At 43.6% G+C, this 20,854-nt stretch overlaps 1 protein-coding gene across 1 annotated transcript; it reads left to right on the top strand.

The window, feature by feature from the left end:
- Positions 1–2,905: 2,905 nt before the first annotated feature.
- On the top strand, positions 2,906–15,299 carry LRRC58 (leucine rich repeat containing 58). The gene is made up of 4 exons (XM_029960637.1): positions 2,906–2,955; positions 7,912–8,040; positions 9,335–9,612; positions 11,009–15,299. The coding sequence occupies exons 1-4, from the start codon at positions 2,906–2,908 to the stop codon at positions 11,215–11,217; spliced, it is 666 nt and encodes a 221-aa protein (XP_029816497.1). The 3' UTR covers positions 11,218–15,299.
- The last annotated feature ends 5,555 nt before the right edge of the window (positions 15,300–20,854 follow it).

Here is a 20,854-nt window from a genome sequence, read left to right as displayed (position 1 = left end):
TTCACTCTCAAGGCTCGGCAGAACTGCATCCAGTGGAAGCATAGGATGTTCTTTGTGGAGTGATGTCTCCCATGGGCCTAGGTGAGAGGTACCAGAACTGCTTCAGTTCTGTTGGGAAATGGTTTTGCCTGCTGCAATATAATACAGTTGGGTATTCAGCTTTTGTCCAGGTGGCATAGCATGCTTGTTGAGGATCTGGAACAATTCTGGGCTAAACTCTCTGGGTTGAGTGATGCTATGAGGCATTTTGAGGCTATGAGAGGATGCCCATATCCTTCTTGGCAGAGTTGGGATGTACCTTGGGTTGGGGCTGTCGCAAGGAGGTGGAAGCTCAGCTTTTTCTCTGTCCAAGAGCAGTTACTTCAGGGATAAAGAAGGAAATGATGCGCCAGCTTCATGGGAGAGGAGGCCAATGGAGGAGGGCAGTTGTGTGAGGAAGATGATGCACATTGTCTCCATAGCATGTCTGGTAGTATCCAGGATGTGTTTGGGATCCGACTGTTGCACCCACCTCTGAGGCAGAGTCTCCCTGCTGCTGTTTACTTGGTCTCAGTCTGTGGTTGTGGTTTTTCTCTCTCCCTTTTCTTTTTCCCCCCCCAAGAAAGCAAACCTCAGCCCTGCTTTTCCTTATGTTGCTGTCCCCAGGAAGGTACCAGGGTGTGTAGCACTGCACATGGTGCCCCAGTGGGCTCAGAGCTGTTCTTCTACTGTCAGATTGCTGCTGCATGGTTACTCTGCTTTGTTCCTCTGAACTGCCCTGAGACTGGGCTCCTGTTTGTCCTGTCCTGAAGCTTTTCTTGGGCTGGTCGTGCTCAAACCCCCAGAATGACAGTTCTGAGAGGGCAAATTCGGACAAGGCTCTTAAACTGTCCATTTATCGTTACAAAGTGATGTGTCAGGTGGAAAAGTCAGACTAGACCCAGCTTGTGTCTGCTGCCCACGTCACCACTGCTAACTCATTGAACTTCTGCTAACATGTCAACACAATATAATTGAACTTTAGTTCAAGATAGCAAATCCGTGCCCCACCAGGATTGTCAGCTTCTTTACCACTATGCCATCAGTGACTTCTGTATCTGGGACTGCTGAAGTAACAAAAGGGAGCCGCACTGTTTGCCAGCGCTGGGAGAAAACTACTTTATAATCTAATGTTCTCTAGAGGGAATCCTGAATCTGTTCATTGGGAACCAGATAACCAGTGACCTTACACCCTTACCAAAAACATACTTAATATGTTCTGGAGAAGAACTGCTACCAGATCCTGTTCCTGCCGTCTGACAAGAGAGGTGTCCTCAGTGTGAGTGTGCATGGTGTCAAAGTGGGTAAAAAGAGCCTGAGCAAGGACAGAGCAGAGCCAGCTGTTATGGCAGAGCAACGTGGAGACCTCTGTTAGTTTCTGAGCTCTGGAACTTGGAAGTGGTGTTGTGGCTTCTGTTAAACTCACAGCTCAAGCTGCAAATGTCCATCTTGCTGTTGCTGGCAAGCCAAGACTTTGAGCCTTTTTCCATGTGCGACTTCGCATAAAAAGAAATTTTTTGTATATCTTGTGGTCTCTGAGACCACAGAGGAATGCAGGCAGCACTTTGACCGGACACATTCCTCCTGCTATTACTCAGAGTTCCTCAGGCCAGTAGTTCTCCTCCTGTGACCCTGGCAGCTCCCCATTTGCTCCAGTCACTGATTATAGAGCAGACTGGAGTTGCAGAGATCTAGAAATACTTCTGAATGTTTCCAGGGAATGTCTGATCTGTGATGAGGTTTTTTTTAAAAAATATTCTTGATAACTTAACCTCATGTCTTTGCACCCCATGGTTTACTGTTGCAGTTTTTGAAGGGGTAGCATATCAGTTCTAGTGAAGACAAGACATGTAGCAGGTAAGGACTCTGTGTATGTGGTGGAGTTGAAAGAATACAAAACTGATGGGTCTGATCAGCCAAAGGAGAATGAACATGCTGGTGACTACACATGCAAAGGAATGGGAGTTATGTGCCATGTGTTCCTATTCATAGGGAGATAGTAAATCCACCACTTTACAGCAAGCTGGGGTTGGGTCAGGCATTCTGTGCAAAAACCTTTGCCTTGTATGTTCCTGGTGGTTTGGCAAGTTAATGAACTTGGTGATAAGAACCAAACCAGTCCTGCTGCTGTCATGTCTTACTCCCTCCAGCTTCAGCTGTCTGCCCCATTCTTGCCCACACAAATGTTTTGTGTGCAGTGCAAGATCCTGCATGGAAAGTGAGTGCTGTGTTCCTGACTCTCAGTTGCCTCCTAGGCTGTTGTAGTATGACCACCTATATGCTTGAAGCTTCCTTCATGTGGCTTCCATAAGGTCATGACTGCTCTGGTGATGGCAGCAGGATGATGCTGATCATAGCATGCTGGCACCAGGGATGAATAGCTTTTGTATCGTGTTTTCCATTAGGAAAATGCAATGCTCTTTCATCCTAATTCCACTGAAAGCATCTAGGGTGACTGGCAACAGCCTCATGTGATAAATGTAGGTGTTGTCCCTGCTGAGAGCTTCTTTTAATCATGTTGAAGCCATGCCTGTCAGTACAGTGCAAGACCTGAGCATCGGCTGTTGCTGTGAATTTAGAGTGGCGAATGCACCAGACGTGTGAGAGCAGCCCTCTTTGCATTGCTTTCCTGTTTCCTGCCAGATAAAATATGAGCTTAGTAGGTGTTATCTTTCCTTTAGTTCTCCCTCCTGACCTTCCTGTGTTTTCAGTGGGAGATGCTATGGTCAGTCACTCTCTCTCAGACTCAATTCACAGCCCTCAGCAGCTCTTGAGCCGTGATCTGCATCGAGATCCACTGCTGTATCCTTCTGCATATCCTTCCTATGCTGATCCAGCTGGGGATGCACTGTGGGGTAATGTGTATTATAGCTGGTGAGCTAGAAACATGGACATCTACTTGTGCCCATTCTGGACAAAATTTGTGTGGCAAGTCTGGTAAAAGACAGCTCAGTGCAATTCACCATGCAATTTTGGCTTTTGGCTGAAGGGTGCAAGGAGTGTGCACACTTAGGGAAATATCCTGCAAGTGTCCTGTAAATTGAACAGTTCTCAAGAGCTTAGTGAAATGCAGTGGATACTTCGAATCTCCTGATGTGAATGTCAAGTTCAGTTGCACTCTTATAGTGAAGACTCTCATGTGCAGTAGAGCACCAGGAGCAGGCAGAAAGAGCTTGGAGAAGAGCCGTGTTATGTTCCTTTCCTTCTCGCTTGTATTCCTCTAATAAAGCCTGGTTGTGTGAGGGCTGGGATCAAAGACCTCAAAGGCCTAACTGGATTTATCCAAGTTTTGTGTAAAGGCTTAGATGCAGTGAAAACCAGAGCATTTGCTTTCATTTGTGGGTAGTATTAAGCATGTTAGACAAGCATACGCTTAAAGAACAGCTGTTACAGTGTGGGAAAAAGGGCAAGTGGAGCTTTGATAAAGATGCAGCATTAGGAAATCTACTTGCTGCCTCCCTTCTTCTTCCCCTCTTCAAACGTTTTGCAAATAGTTTTCAGACGACCGTTTGATCTTAAATTTGCGTGTCAGCAAAGGCTATGCAGTTCTCTCAGGAATTAGCAAATCGTAGAACAGGGTTAACAGGAGTGTATTGTGGGCTGCTTTGAAATTCCTCCCTTACATGAGCCTCAAAACTGCCCTGGAAATTTCTTGCTAAAAAGTTTATCTTAAAAAGACCTGGAGCTATTTCAGGCACCATTGTTGGTTGGTTATTTTTTTTCAGTTTTGGTTTTTGTTTTTTTTTTTAGATTACCTCCTTAGGTGCATCTCTTTGATGTCAGCTGTTAGATGTTATTCAAAGAAGCATCTGTGAGCAAAGAGGGTGGATTGAAAATTTGAGTATCTCCTATGGCAGAAGACATTCTTCTCCCCTTGAAACATGACTATGGGAGTGCTGTGGTAGTTGATAAGGCATCAAAAATGCCTCTAGTGCTCAGAGTGGGCTCTTCTTGTTTACTGAGTGTTTTGGGGCTTTTTGATTTGATTCGTGGTGTATGATGACCTAAAGGCATCAAGGACATACTCAAGCAAGAGACTACTGTCTCTTGACATGTTAAACTTTGCTGCCATTACCTGAATTGATTCACAGTTGTTTGAGCATTTCTCCACTCCTTTCCTAGTACGTAAAAGGATTTTCATTGCCACACTACAGCCCGGTGGTGTGAAATACCCTGCTAGAAAGGAGCAACACATGATGGGCTTGGCGGGTTGGCTGCTGCTTGGCAGCAATTAGTAGTGGCTGTGCTGAGCAGGGGGCTGCTGGGTATGAGGCTGAAAGGGACTTTGGCCTTTCATTAGTGTATTTGTAAACATAGCTAAAAGGCAGGAGAGAAAGTGTCAACCCTCATTAGTTACTCTGTCAGATGGTTGTTGGGGTTTTTTTCTGTTTTTGTTGAGGTTGATTTTGTTAGTGTTTGTACCCTCTTGAAACTCATTCAGCCAGAGCCTTTGTGTCAGGTTGGAAGTACATCATTTATTCTAGCTTCAAAAATAGGAACTGAGCTTATGTTCGTTTAAGACTTGTTGCTCTCTGGCATTTTGAAGTTTCGGGACTGACTTTTTGAAAGTGCAGAAAAAATTCCAGCTCTCCCTCTGTGTACACAGCAGTGCAGTGCACAAGACCTTAGCTGATCAATCAAAGTGACTGTGCAGATTAATGATTGTCAGAAGAACCAGTTCTTAGTGTGAAAGGTTAGTTAGGTAAGTATTCACTAAGCTCAGTTCCGTCTCTGCTGGGGTCCTGCAAAAACAGTGGTAAATGCTGTGGATTACCTTGCTGCAGGCTCTTGTCTGAGGAGGGCAGAGCTCAGCTTTTGCTTGTCTTACCAAGCAGCAAACTGCCCTACCCCAAGTAGGACAGTTGGAGAGCCAGCATCACCTTGGCCTCTAGATACAGGCTTAGTATGATGTGAAAATCAGGCCAGAAGTAGCTGAGCTGGGAACAACCCTTGGCCACAGTGGTGTGGTCAGTGCTCTTTGTAAAAGGGTCGTTTCTCTTGAAAATCCTTTCCTGTGTCATGATTAGCTTTGCTCAGACGATTCTTGGCACTTAACGTGATGCAGAAGTGGTTGTTGTTAATTTTTCTTCACCTTGCTTAGCCACGACTAGGCTATATCCTACTTTCTAGCAAACAGTATTTTGAGGGACTGGAGTTCTGGATTTGGTTTGCCTACTGAGCAGTGTTTCAGTGGAAGCTATAAGAATACCTTTCATATGTTTTAAATAAGTTTCTTTATAGTTTCAAAACCTTCTCCATCTGTTTTTTTAATAAATGACCATCTAATTAATATCTTAAGTTGATGTGGAAATTCTGAATTTACTGCACCAGACTGGGCCCAGTGAGTTGTTAGTCTGCTGACCTCAGAAAGGTGATTCAGAACATAGGTAAAAAGAAAGTGATTTTTAAGAAGCACTTTGTTGCCACTGAAGGAGTTGTCTTATTTATGGATTTTTAGTTAGACAGAGTTTATATTCTGATGTTGGGGCTTTATATTCTGCCTGGTATGACAGAGTATTCTCATTACACAGGCTTTACAAAGAATGGATTTGAAGCTGTAAGTAGTTTGTAGGCAGTGTTTTTGCACACCAAGTTTGTACAGTAAGCTGCTCTTGAAACTTACACATTTTATGCCTTGAACAAAACATTTATACTATATAATTTGCACCCCTCTTCTCCTTCCCTGGTAGTAAGTGTTTTTATGCCATGTGGCTTTACAGGCATTGGTGTCCTGAAACACAGAGGATGAAGAGTTAATTATTCACTTTTTGTAGAAAGTGTAAACTTGTACACATCCAAACCTTGTTTAAATATTGAAATCCACATTACTAGAATTCCCTTGTCCAGCAGATTTTGGTGTGGGCTCCAGCAATGGTATGGAGTTAAAATAAGCCTAAGAATTGTATGGTCAGGAGTTAAGTTCCTAATAAGAGTCAAGCAGCCTAAATCCACCTTGGGAAACATAGAGGTTGAAGGAGGAATTTTGGTTAAAACTCAGGGCTTTGTTAGGGGATAAAAAGTTAATTAAAAATAATCTCTCCTTGACGTGGTCTCTGCACAGCAGCCTTCCTCGTACACCCACTCCACCTACAGGTTGTCAGTGTAGAAGAGAGGCTACTTTTGAGCAGTGGGGATTGTTGGTGGTTTTTCCCTCTGTACTTTCTTGCATGTTCAGAGTAACCTCCAGATGTGTCTCTCAGCTGAAGCAAGTGTAGTTACTTCCTGTCATATTATCAAATTCAGTTTAAGGCTTAGCTTTGTACCCACTTCATCAAATTTAAGTTATTTACCTTGCCTTTGACATACTCCACAAAGGTAAGTGAATCCAGGGGAGGTTAAGTTCTGTGAGCATCTCCTAGTGTGTTGCAGAAGTGTGTGTTGCAGAAGTCTATCCTTCTCTTCTTTGCTGTTGGGCAGATGGACCTTGGTGCTGCATTAGTGGCCTCTGTAGCCCAGGCAGATGCTGTTATTGGATCTTTGGGGTTCAAGTTTCCTGCAAGAACTGTGCAAAATAGACTCTTTGTACTGTTCTGCTCCGTTCCAGGGGAAGCCTCAGGGAGGAGCTTCTCTGGCGCTCCACATATGCTCTGGCACACAGTTGCAGGGTTCAGACCTTCTCTGGGTTGACCACCATCTCCCTTGGATGCTTTGTTCATGTGTTTATGTGCCAGTTGTATCCATTTCTATCCAGTTGTTAGGGTGAGATGAAGGTGTCTCCTATTCCAATGAGGTTATAACCTGTTTTTAAAGAAAGGCTGATGGAGCCTGGATGACTTCACTTTCCCTGACCTGTGAGGAATGTTTGGTGGATCAGAGAAGGCTAATAATGTATGTTGTAGTTAGGTAGCTAACCTGAGTGTGTACTGGAGATACTGAACCAGGACTGTGAGATCCACTTTTTTCAAGCATGAGAAAAAGTCATGTCTGGACTGTGATTAGCAAGAAGTACCCAAACTGAACCTGCCTTTGCTCCTCTTCCAGACAAGATCTGAGAACAGGGAAGGAAAGCTATTTGAATCCTTGAAATGGAGACTTGAAACTATTATGTTGAAGAGAAGTGCTTGCCAGTTTTTCTTCTTAGATTTACTTCTTCCACAGCAAATACTGGCTACTCCACCTGGCAGAAGGGAACTAGTGCCTAGCAGAAGGGAACTAGTTTCCCATCCCAAGACATCTAATGATTCTTTTTTTTCACTTAGGCACGAACTACATTTAAGTCCAGCTAATGGTTTTGGTAGCTTTGGGCTTCATGACTTCAGTATACTGAAACCAATCTGTCTGAGAAATTGCATGCATGTACTTGTGTGACTCGGGTGCACTCTGTGCTGTGGCAGCTGTAGTGTCGTTGATCTGCAAACTGTATCAAAGGGGGACTGGCTGCCTCTGATTAATGCTGAAAGGTTCCAGTTAGTCACTGAGGAGTCAAATGATACCATAAAGAGCGACTAGTGCTTGTGCAGGGCTGGGATTTTCAGGGAGAGACACTGCTCTCTTGCTTCATCCTGCTGAAACTGAGAGCTCCCACTGGCTGCAGCAGGATCTGTGTCGGTGCTGCAGACCTTGGGTGTGCAGGCTGGTCTTCCTTGGAAGTAGGACCTTTGCACATGGCATTGGTGTAGGAATACACAGTTGTCTGGTGCCTACCTGCAGATGTAATGGTGACTGCAGGAGTCTGGAGGTAAATCTCAACATTATCTATTGTGAAACTGCAGCTCTGTTGTAATTTTGATGTGCAACTCAGCCTTTTTTTTTCTTTCTCTCAGCAAATTATCTCATATGTAGTCATCTGTAAGTTTTATTTATGAAATGCAGGAGATGTGAAGACTTGGGTGTTGAAGGAAACTTGAAATTATTTTAATTAAATAATGGACTTTTTTCTCTTCTCTTTTTCAGTTTAGAGTTTCTATACCTTGGAGGAAATTTTATTACTTCAATTCCACCTGAATTAGCAAAACTGCCTTGTCTGAAGTATCTAGTTCTGTGTGACAACAAGATCCAGAGCATTCCACCTCAGCTGGCACAGTGAGTATTTACTGTCATCAGCCACCAGCTGTAATTAACTCTTTGAACTTTTTCTTCTGCGTGTGTGGATAAAAGCACCTGGGAGGACCTATTTGTCCTTTAGTTTGTTAATGTGACTAGCCTTGAACAAGATCTTTGGCATGGTGCAGTGCAGGCAGACCATGAATGTATGATATGGAAAACTCAGTCAAAGGGTTATGGAAAAAAATTGTCACCAAGGTTACACTTCATGGTGAATTAATGAATTTGTACAGTGGGCCCTAAGAAGTACCTGGGCAACTCAGAAAAGAGAAACTGCTGCTGTAAGAAGTAAGAATGCTACTGTTTACTTAGTGATGAATGCTTGATATGTTTTGTGTGTGCTTTTGTACCATCCTGTGTGTTCCCTTGGCATTCCTTACTTTAGGATCTCAGAATGTTTTAGTGTTTGTTAAATCCTACAGCACAGTTCTAGGGGCTAAGTTCCTCCTTTATCCGTTTGTAATGGGGAAAAGAGAACACTGCAGCTCTGTATGGGTAGCCTGAGATGGAAAGTGAAGGTGAGAGGTGTAGCTGTAACCCCAAAAGCAATTGAATGGCAACATGGAATTTTCTGAGTTGGAATTTGATGGTGTAGTGGGATTATTCTTGATGGAAAATGTCCAGTTGTCTTATAACTTGGACTGGTTTGGGAGCATCCCTGGATGCCATGCTGAAGTATTGCTCTGTGCTTCCTGAGAGAGAAAAGCCTCCTCCAAAAGCCAAAAAATTGCTTGTCGCCTGTGCCGATGCTAACCCGGCCTGACCCTGCTTAGCTTTTGGGATCTGGTGCTATCACAGCACGAGGTGGTGCAGCCACAAGCAATGAAAACATGGGGTTTTCCAGGGCTGGCTGCCTACCAGCAATCATCTTTAATGCATGAGGGAAAGCAGGTGACTTATTCAGAGTATTGCATGGAACTGCTCTTGATGCATGCACTGGGTACAAGGAAGTGTTGTATCCCCTGAAAGCGCTCAGTTTATACACTTTTGTTCTGTGCTACCTTTTTTGGGGGGTTTTGAGAACACCGAGAGGGACAGCAGCATATTTGAGACTGTTTCTTTAACAGGTATTCTGGAACTGAGACAAGTTTTCTAGTGCATTGTGACTGCTGGATTAGCAGCAGCTCTTATAGCATGAATTTATGTTATAAAGGGGAGAAAAAACAAAGAAAAAGAAATAGGTGGGAGAGGGGAGAGTAATCAGGTTTGCATAGTGCAGTTGTGGAACAATTTTGCTCGCACATCTTGACTGGGTTTCCATCTCCACCCTTAGGCTGCATTCCCTGCGTTCCCTTAGCCTTCACAATAACCTGCTGACTTACCTTCCTCGAGAGATCCTTAACCTGGTTCACCTAGAAGAGCTGAGCTTGCGCGGGAATCCGCTGGTGGTTCGGTTTGTCCGTGACCTGACCTACAACCCCCCGAGCCTTCAGGAACTTGCTGGGCGCACAATCAAAACTCGCAATGTTCCCTATGCTCCCAGCGATCTCCCGGAGACTCTGGTCCGGTATCTGAGCTTGGCCAGCAACTGTCCCAATCCTAAATGCGGGGGTAAGTTCACCTTTACAGCTCTGCTTCCTGCTTTTACCTGATAGATTTCCTTTCCCTCTGACTTGCCATGACTTTAGTAGCTCTGTCAGGTTCAATGTGTTGTTACATCCACATTCTGGCTCCAGGTTTCCTGCAAACTTGTCTTTGAGCAGCCTTGTTCACTTAGGAACAGAGTTCAAAGTTGTTGTTCTGGTTTACTGTATTTGCATGGGAATGTAAGACAGCACTTCTGTCAGAGTCTCTGTAGCTCATCCCAGCATTCCACTATGGTTTTATGGTCTGAAGTTTCCGATCCTTCTGCCCTAAAATAATTCAAAGTAATGGACAGAAGAACTTTCGCAAGCATCGTTTCTGGATTGAAAAAAGGAGAGTGACTCTAGTGCTTAGCAATCTTCAGGAGCAACTTGCTTAGCTCTAGCTTGGGACTACTAGCATGTAGTTCTTGGAAGGAAAGGACTTCATAAAAAAGCCTGGAATGCTTGGGCTTAATTTGGCTCAATGCTTAATCTTTATCCAGAGTAAATGATCTGTGCATTTAGCCTTTAGAAGATTAAGAAGAAAAAAAAGATTAATTAGTATCTACCCTGCAGTTATAATGCAGGCTGTTATCTTATCTCCTTACAGGACAGTATCAAAGCATGCTCCATAAGCAAAGACAGAAGGGCTGAAACTTGTGTTGGGAGGGAAAGAAAAGTTTCCTTTTTTAGAGTTTTTCACAGCTTGGATAACAGTGGATTGATTTTGTGCTTTTTCACTTTGCCCTATGAACTTGCACAGTAGTGCAGCATTGCTCTAGCGCTGCAGGAGAAAAGCTTGCTCCTGACTAGCTAGGACTTAAAACCCTGCTGGAAACTTCTGAAAATGTCAGCATCTAAAATCACTTGCTTTGACAGGAAGAGAACATAATTGTGTGTTACAGCAAGACTGTTGCCATGGAAAGTAGCATCCAAGCTCAGCATGGTGACTTCACTCAAGCAGAAGAAAAGTAGAGCTGTGAAGGTCTGTTTGTGAACGCATTTTTACTAGCTGGTAGAAGAGGTTTTACAAGTTTGAAAATAGAGTGCCTGAATTCATTTGGCATTTAGGAAGTTTCCAAATTCCCAGCCTGAGTTTTCTCCCTAATGGTTAGAAGAAATTGCCACATTATTTGGAAGTAACTGCCCTGTGTCTTTATATGAAGAGTGTGCTGTTCTGAATCACCTACCAAATACAGTTTTACAGAAATTTTACATTTCCAGAGGTATCCTGGTCCCTTCTCTTCCTTCAGTATCCCTTGTGCTCCTGTCAATTAAATCCTAGTTTGAGGCGTATGCACCAGCCCCAACAGCCTTGCAGAGTTCACAGGTCTCTTGGCATGGGATCTCACGTGTGTTTCCTGTTCCCTCTGCCCCTACAGGTGTCTACTTTGACAGCTGCGTCAGACAAATCAAGTTCGTTGACTTCTGTGGGAAGTATCGCCTCCCGCTGATGCACTACCTGTGCTCCCCGGAGTGCTCCTCTCCCTACAGCTCTGCCTCCCAGAGCTCTACTTCCCAGAGCGAGTCTGACTCTGAGGATGAGGCCAGCGTCGCTGCGCACAGGATGCAAAAAGTCCTTCTGGGATAACAGGGAGCGAGAGGGGAAGACAGGAAGGAAAACAGATTTGAAAAGCAATAATGGAACGGTGAAGCATGAGCCACTGGCCTGAAGGGCTCATGAGAAATTGTCCTCAAGTCCATGCAAGGGGCAGAACATCTTAGCAAGCCTAGACTTGCTTGGCGCAGTGCTACTTAGGAGATCTAACTCGGTAGCGTACTGCCTGTAGGTTGCCTGGGGTTGTTAGGAATGTCTCTTGACTGGGAGACACCCTCCCTCAGACGGGCAGGGGAGGGGGATTTGTTCTCACTGGCGGATTCAGAAGGGTTTTAATACATGAAACTTCACTGGACTTTGGTCATCCTGCATAGCAAAGGAGACTGTCCAGATCTTTTAACACTGTGGTAAATCAGAAACAGGCTAATGATGCCATGTGAGTGTGTATGGACCCCAGTGTTTTATATAGCAGTTTCATTCTTTTCTGTCTCCTTTGATTTCAGTTACAGATTTTACACCCATCCACTGAAAATGAAAGTTGAAATGTTTTGTTCAGGACTACTTCAAGCCCTGGTTACTCTTCCTTTGCCAAGAGGTGTAGCATCTCTTAGCTGTTATAGATGTTATAACCATCATAGAACTGAGCCACCTTTTTTCTCCCTTGTTATAGTAAGCTGTCTCATTCTAACTGTACTTGTTATTTTTCTTCCCCCTGCCTCTTCCCATTACACCTAGAGTGTTGCTGTCTTTATGATGCCTTCAGGAAACAGAGAAGTTGTTCTGCTGAGACTTTTAGTATTACTTCAGACTTGTGGCCATAAGTGCCTGTGCAAGGGACCAGATGTGGCGCTCTGTGTCGCACTTTTGAGTCTCAGCTTACCTGGAGCAGATCTGCTTTTATATCTGTGAATTGCAGGAAAGGTCTCGATTGACAGTCTTTGTTTATAAACAGCCACATTTCCCCTGCTGCAGTTAGCTCTGCTGTGCTTGGTAGAGTTACTTTCCATCTTTTAGGTCATATGACTAAGCAGCTTAATGGGAGTACCAGGGGAAGTGCTGTGGAGAATGTCTTTTTTCCTGATTCAGAACACGAGAGGAAAAGCCAGTAGGGAGGCAAAGGCACGTTGTCTGAGCATCTTGCACGAGGTGGTTTTGAAACGTCTTCCTTATTTATTTGTTTGCATTTGCTCTTGTTTAATAGCTGTGGCAGTCTGTTGGACGGTTCAAATAACACATTCAGTTATCTTAACTATGTTTAAAGGAAAGCTGCAGAAAACAGCTCGCAATTTTTATGCATCAAGAAATTCCTTATAAAATTAATATTATTAATTGAGAGGTATCTATAAATCTACTTTATGAGGCTGTTGTTTGTTTTGCTCAGTGAGAGCTGCCCCTTTATTAATATTTCATGGTAAACAGTCCTTTTGATGCAGTTTCTGATAGAGCAAATCCAACTGTGCCTTTGAATGCATGAACAGACAAAAACATCATGTTAAGAAGCTGAAATGAACAAGAAAAACTTCTCTTAACCCACTTTGGCCCTAGAGGGGAAATTAAAAACCTGTGGTCCCCTCCTATATTCAGAAAACACATGTACCTATTTGAACATCTTATGGCAGCTCTGTGTTAATGGCCCTGTTTAATTATCTTTGACACTTTAGATATTAAAGCACTTTGATAATTCTATTCTTTACAACTAGCTTTAGTGATTTTTTTTTTAATTAGACTACATTTTTTCCTTTCATGTGACCTGAAGAACAAGGTCTGTGAAACTTTTTATGTTCCAATCTGTCTCCGTGTGCAGCATGAATTTCTTGCCTTGCATTTCCTTGACAGCACTCCGTATTTCCCCAGTTTGCTTTGTAAAGAACTGGAATTTGAAAGAAATGATCTAGCTGTCCATTGTTAATTATTGCAACTTGGTCCCCACATGCACATATGATTCCCCACCTGCACAAATCTGCAGGGAACTAATTGCATGTGCCTATGCCTTTCCAAATAATTTTTAAAGGTATATTTTTAAGACACAATAAGGCATATGTACCAAGCAACTGGATGTCACTTTGGCAAATTCTGTGAGGTTTGTATGGGAAGAAAAACCTACAGATTTTGAGAGAAGCCAACTGCATGCTGTTTGTTAAACTGCAGTCAGAGAGTGGCCTGTTTTGTTCATCTCCTCTTTCAGATGCTTCTTCCTGTCCCACATGAATGTAGTCACGCCAATGCTGAAGGACAGTAAGCTGATTCCAGAACCACAGTTTTAAATTGCCTGCTGGTATAACAGTAGTGAGTGATCTAGAGCTTGACTCTCCTGCCAGTGAAAATGAGCCACACAAGTTGAGATCTCAAGATCTTTTGAGCTCAGGGCCATGAGGTACCACCTCCCTTCTCTTTAGCAGCAGCTGCCTTGAAGTCATGCATTTTTTCATTTCACAAATGTAGATTTCATCACAGCTCCTATTTGCACAGTAGCACCTCTGTGTGTGGTGAATTAAGACCAGTGGTGGCTGATTCTAATGTAGCTCAATCCTTAACTGCATTTTCTTTCCTAACTGAACAGGCATCCCCTTTCTGCCCAAATTTTGTATGGTTTATTAGGTTATTTTTTTTTTTCACAGCTTCTTCATTGTAGCCAGGTCAAAGACAGCTTATGCAGTTGATATCTCTATGCATTTTTAGACTCAATAAAATACCTTGTCTCTTAAAAATTTATATATACTCCTGAACACAGCTACCAAGTTTTCTTTTTGCTGCTGGGCTTTGAAGTGCAATTCAAGTAAGTCAGAATTTAAAACAATCAAGGACTTAGAGGAAAAACAAATTATTGGTTAGTTGGTTGGTTAGGTTTGGGCTTTTTTCCCTTAGAGGTATATTTGAGAAGACTAGGGATGCAAGTGTGTGCTGTGGTGCCTAACACACTGAGCCCCTGGGAGTCAAGTTTTTCAGCAATTGTTAGCCCCAAAAGACTCAAAAATGTATTGGGCAATATCATAGGTATTCACAACTTGAAAATATGCAGATGGATGGTAGGGGCTAGTTCCTACTGTTCCCTTCTCTGGGGCCCTGAGAAGCAGGCAGTGGTTTTGCCAGCACTGTAGCTCTTTCTGTCAGTTTTCAGCAGATTGCAGTTCCTACAGCTGCATCTCCAAGTGAAGTCCTCAGACAGTGTTTTGGTATCAGTCCACTTGTTGCTACAGCAGCCCAGCATGTCCAGCTTTCAAAGCTGTTCTTAAGCTGAGACACAAGTGTGTGAAGCAAAGTTGCTTATTCCTCCTTCCCCTTGGGGCCCAGGGCCCTGCCTGCATTCATCCTCTGCCCTGCCATCCTCTGCCAAGAGGAGCTGCTGGTGCCTTTCTGAATGCAGGTACTTGATGTGAACAGTGGGTTCATGTTAAAAAGAAGCAAAATATCAATTTGACTGGAAGCAACTTAGACAGTTGCCAATTCTTTTATGTTTCTCTTTCTTTAATAAGAGGTGAGACCTCAGGAAGTCAGTAATGAATATTTAAACATACTCTGAAGTGGCCAGATGTAGTTTTTCATGGGCTTCTGTCCTGGTCACTTTAAGTCTTTGAAATCTTGTGTTGAATTATAATGGGAGCGGGGGGGAGGGAGGAGAGAACCAGCTCCTTTTTGTTCCTCACTCTTGTTGGCAATAATGAATGGAAGGAATTTAATCCAATGAAAGTAATGAAACTTAATCCTTGCAATGCATCTTTGTTGCCCAGTTCAAAGAACTACTTTAATGCATCTTATTCACACCATGCCCTCCTTCCCCAACTGAAGACACTTCAAATAGACTGCTTCAGAATGCACACTAATACAGCAGTAACTCTGTCTTGGAAACCTTTCTATTGATTATTTTCACTTGCCTGCCTGACTAGAGAATTGATCATTTACTGACCTGAGGGTAGAACACTAAGAATAGAAAGGGTTCTCACCCAGCCCTCTTGTTGAATTTTTATCATGAGCATTTGTTTTAGGAAGTCTTAAAGTGCCTTATGATTTTAAAATTCTATTTTGCCTGAAACATATGAATGTAGAATATCTCTAACAGTATTTCATTATAAACTGTAAAACAAATTGCAAACACTAAACCAAAAATGTTACTTCTACTGTTGTCTGTCCATTATTTGCCGACCTGTCAGTTCTGGTGTTGCTGCAGGCAGAACCCCTGGGCTATACATGGTTGGGGAGCAGATGAGATTTGACCTGTGCTGTGTAAAACCAAGAGTAGGTGAGACTTCCAAAGGGACTGCTAAAACTCTTGGCTTCTGGGACCCACTTGTGAAACACCAGTGTGTGTTACAGAACCAGACCCTGCTTTACTTCTGGTGTAGTGTTGCAGAAATTTGCTCTGCAGTTTAAAGGTAGAAGGAACTCATAAACAAAACACACAAACAAGAGAAGGTGGTGTCAGGGTGGACTTGTCCAGCAATATGAAACAACAGTTCTAAACTTCTTGAATTGTTTCTCTCTTAATATGCTAACCCTTGAAACCTGTAAATGACTTTTTGAATGTTAATTTTCTGATCATGTTAACAGGGTAATGTGCTTCCATTTCCTGAGTAATGCCATGTTTCCTCCTACATCCTGAAGAGTTTTGTGATCTATTGCCAAAATGTTTTGGATCCTGCTGTGCAATTACCAGTTGTCATTGCAGAAATGTAGTGTATTGGAAAATGGGACAGTGGGAAACAAGAATTACTTGATATTAACTTCAGCAGGAACTATTTCAGAGATGGTTCAACTTCATATGTGATGAAAAACTTCTCAAATTATGCAGCAGCTCCATTTCAAATAACATAAAATACCAAGGAATGCAGTGACCTTGCAGCAATAGCCAGGCTGAGAACATTCTTGCTTCTTTTTTTAACTAATTTAAGGATACCCTTTTCTATGCCTTCTTAATACCTACCTTATATTGGGAAACAAAATCCTGGAAGTGCTAATTCCTGACATGAATTGGCCTTCTTCTAATCTCAAGGAGCAAATCTTGTCTCTCTGACCACCTTCTCTGCTTTTAGCACTAATGCAACAAAAAGAGTGCAGATGAAACGAGTTATGTAGATGCCTGAAGCAGATGCTCAGAATGTCAAATTGACATTTTAAGCTCATGCAGTTGCACAGATCTAAAGGGGAGCATAATGTTGCACTGGAAGTATGTCATCATAAAGAAGATCTATATGTTTCTTACTCAGATGGACTGCCTTGGGGGATCAAGAGCTGAATGTACACACCTTTCTCTCTGCATTAAGGTTGTGATTTGTAGATGCCAACCTTTAAAAAAAAGTTTTTGGGAGAAAGCCCTAGTGCTGTATTAAAGAAGGCCAGGGCCATCTGGAGCCTTGGTCACGGCATGGATATGGCTTGCCATGTCCGAGTGACTTTTCCCCTTCCAATAGTCCCTGCTCTATGGTGACTTAATGTAAGAGGATGAGAGCCTGTGGTTTTGTACTGCAGCTTGCTGCAGTCTCCCCTCTCTCCAGTCAGCAAAGTGGAGAGTTTTCCAAGGAGGTTTATCAGCAAACAAGTCTTTTTTAGGAATGAGGAGAAGGTAGTCCACAGCAGAGCCCAAGTCCGGCTTCCAGTTGTGGCGAGATGAGGGTGCAGCTCATCTGGTGTCAGCTCAAGGACTGATCACCCAAGGAAGACTTAGGACTCCCTTCTCTTAGTCCTGGCCTGGGACTTACTGGTGGTAGCTCAAAGCTTCCTCTCAGATTGGTAAAGGATTAATGTATTTTCAGAGTCCAAGTGCACTGTCCAAGTGCTCTGTCTGTAACCCCTTTCTTGACTCCATGGAAAACGTAGGACCTGAGGTCAGTACTGATTAGGAATTTGTACATTTATCCTAAATATTACACTTTGACCAGAGTGTCAAGGCCCCACAAGGCTGGCTGCCATTTACACATCTCTGAAGATCATTGTGTTGGCAAATAAATGATTTCATCAAGCTGTGTCACTCCATGTGTAAGGCAGCGTGACAGAGCAGCGTGTTACAGGGTCCTTGCCTGTGACACCAACAATGATGAGGTAACTTGGGAGGGCAAACAAACCCTTCATCTGGGTGATAGTTTGGGTGGGGGCAGGGGGTCACAGACTTAGCCCAGCAGGTTGGCATGTTACCCTTTACACCTGCAAGGACACAAATATTTACTACTGGTGAAAGGATCAGTATGAAAGGCACAGGATTGTTGTATTTGGGGGTTGTCCCTGACAGAGTAAATTTCAGCCTTAGAGCTTTGAAAACGGATAGGAAAGGAAAATGCCATTGTGGAAAAGTGTGTTTCAGTAATTCCTGGTGTTCCTGGCATCCATAGTAAAAGGTACTTTATAACAAACATGCGTAGTGTTGAGCAAACATTGTCCTTTGTGCCAGACAACGTTATGTGATTGCCATCCAAAGCCTTGCTTTGCCAAAGCTGATAAATGATTATTAACTCGGGAGGGCAGCCCCGTTGTTCCTCAGAACAGCCACGCGATGGGTGTAGATGGCTTAATGGGTTCTGCTTGTGAGCAGGATGGCACTGAACAAGTCTTCACCAAACTGGCACATCATGGGAATGGGAGGAGTGCGGATGGAGATCTGGATTCTAGAAGTAAGAGACCTTGTATTTCCCTTAACAATAGCCCTCCGCTTCAAACACACCGGGGAGGTTTTGGAGGGTGGGATAAGTCTGTCCTTTGGGGGACATCCTTTGCAGCAGGTAAACAGGTCACTGCCAGTCTCCTACCTCCTTGGCAGAGGATCCTCCTGGGCCTCTCGGGGCAGTGCCTTGTTTCCCCGTGTATCCCCCTGCTCTCTGTTGAAGGACCCTGAACTCAACCCCCTGTTCATAAAACCTCCCTGCAGTCACAGAAGGGCTGGTGAAAGCACTGGCTGACCCCGGGGCTTTGTTTCTGTTATGAGTAGCAATGCTGAAAGGGACTTGCTGGAAGACTTTAAAACATCCCTTGCATTTATATAACCAAACACCCTTTATAATCTAAATCAGACCTGAGTGGTTTGCAGCAGTGGTTTTTATCTTCAAATAAACACTGCAGTGTGTTTTCCAAAGTTGGGTTCCCTAGTTACTCTCTTCAGGTATTTGGGAGTTAAATGGCATCTTTTTGTTTGTTTTTCTTTCTTTAAAGCAGTCCTGAGTCTTCTGCTGAGAGATATAATCATAAAAGGCCTTGCAGAAAACCCCATGCAACTGGGCTCGTCAAAACACGTTTTGAAATGGTCCAGGAATGTCTGAAACTCTGGTCTTTCACAACTTGCAACCCCATCTGGCTGCCTTGCACTTTGAAAACCTGTTCAGAGATGACCCTTTGCCATGGTTTGTAGGGAAAGCCCACACTGTGGTGCCTGGCTATGGCTTTTCCCTACACCCAGGCACAGCCCTCCAAGAATCCTGCCTAGAAACACTTCATAGTGCTTTTAGGAAAGCAAATTATTTTTGGTGTGCATGTGGAGGGGAGAAGTCTGGCCTTGGGAGGCAAAATCTTTCCTTGACTGAATGTTGACAGCTGGCATATGCCACACTTGTCATGGCAACAGGTATTTTCATCCCTGTGCTCAGAAGTCCCTACAATTGTGGGCCACGAGGAAGAAAACTGCCGTGGAGCATATATCCAGGAGCATCATGTTTGCTTCTCCACCTCTTGAGAGAGGGCTGTGGGCATCTTACATTTAAACTCTACATGATTTAGGTATCTGCTCTGGTTTATTGCTATAAATATGGCCTGCATTAATAGTGGCTGGCAAAGCCTTGATGGGGTGTATTCCTGCTCCTGTGTTCCCCACTTCAAGCAGGGCATTGTGGCTAGTGAATTCCCCACGGGAAAGAGGGCAAAGGCAGGGCGTCTCCCAGGACCAGTGTACTCCTGTGGCAAGGAGGAGCCTGAGCTTGTGCTTGTTTACCTGCACCAGCTGCACATAAATGCCATTTGCACAGGAGGGGATTAGCAGGGTTTATCTTCCACCAACACCCTGGAAAAGTGCATGTGCAAGGGGAGAGGGTGTTACTGTAATTACTGCTGATGGTGTGGGTGGCCATCCCAAGAACAAGCTCTCCTAAGAGCTGGCCAGGCTGCTAGTGAGGATGTTAACAGCACCCATCCCTACATGGTCGAGGCAAGGCACAGTCCTGGCTGAGCAGTGCACACAAAAGCAGGAGAGGCTCATGTGAGGTTGCCTCCTAGGCTTAGGAAATGGCAGGTGCCTTTGCCACTATGCAGTTGAGCTTTTGCATCCAAAAGGTCATCGCTCGTGGAGAAAGAGGTTTGCCAGTGGCTGCCTCCTTCTGCTCTAGGCTGTCACAGGAATTCTGCTCCCAGTGTCACGGATCTGCCGCTCCAAGGTGACTGCCTTTGAGAAGCGTGTTGAAAATGGGTGGCAAAAGTGTCGCTTCTGCGTTACACTACCCGTTCCCTAAGTTTTAGGGGGTTCACATCATGAAAGAACATCAACCCCAGGATAATTCCTGAAACCCAATACTAGCTTCTGAACCATGAGTGTCCTGAGAGGGAACACCTTCCAACACCTTCCAACATCATTTGTGGTCTCCTAGCAAAAATGCAAGGGGTGATCTGGGTCATTCATCATGGGGGCTGAGGGTGGCTTCTGTAACAGGTGAGTGAGAAGGAAACATCCTCTTTAATGGAATTTTCTGAACTCCACTCTTTCTTCAGACAAGCTGTAGCTTTTCAACAAATTTATGGAATATGCCTTCTATACCATTCCATACTTCACAAGTGTCTAATGAGGGTAAGTCTCACCTGATATTTTTTAAACCATCATACTGTTGTCCCCAGATTTTTGGGGACAAAGATGAAGCCTCATGATACTTTGACATGACAAAATAAGGCTCTGGTCTGACCTTACTAAATAGCAATGGTGATGTGCCTATGGATAGAGACTGGTTCATACAGTGCATTAATTCCTGAAGTCCACAGTAATAGCCCAGCAAAGAAAGGCTGGAATGGCATTTGCAAAGGGTGTTCCAGTCACTTTTGCTACTGCTTCAGGTGCCAGTGTAATATATTTTCCCAAGCCTACTTTCCAGATACCAAGTACATCCTTGGGTTTAACTAACCCTTGCAGAAGCTGAGTTGGTGTTTTATGAGAAGACATCAATGCTGGCGCTCCTGGCTACAGTGATAAAAACAATTCTCTATTGCCTGCGTTTTCTCCTTGTCCTAACGTGCCTGAACATCTCAGATCTGAGAAGTTTCCCAGTGACTGTTGAATTGTACATGGCAGCCCAACCATTTCAGCAATGAATTTCTTTTTTTCCCCTTTCCTTTTACAGTAACAACCTTTTCAAACTTGAAAGTCCTGGTGCTTTTGTCAGAAACTTCTTTCAGAATTCTCCAGGGTGAATAAAGCTGACAAACATCTTGTCTTCACAATCTTTTATCCAGTAACAAGTGTCTTCTCTATGCAAATTTCATTGGTAAAGATCTAGTCATAAACTTTTTCACAGACATCCTTTTCTAATTTCTTTTTAAGAAAAGAAAGGTGTGTTTCTTTTATTTTTAAAGCAGCTCGTGATGAATGGGCCTTCAGAACCTTTAGAGAGACTGAGGAGTTCACAACATCGGGGCTGGTGCATGTTCTCCTATAAAGCCTGATTATAATCCTTTTAAAGGACAGTACACAAAAACTGTTGTGAGTTGGAAAATA

The sequence above is a fragment of the Manacus vitellinus genome, unplaced genomic scaffold (assembly GCF_001715985.3).
Source record: "Manacus vitellinus isolate BGI_N305 unplaced genomic scaffold, ASM171598v3 scaffold_28_pilon, whole genome shotgun sequence".
NCBI lineage: Eukaryota > Metazoa > Chordata > Aves > Passeriformes > Pipridae > Manacus > Manacus vitellinus.
Note: the sequence above shows the minus strand (reverse complement) of the source record. Positions and strands in the feature narration are given on the sequence as shown.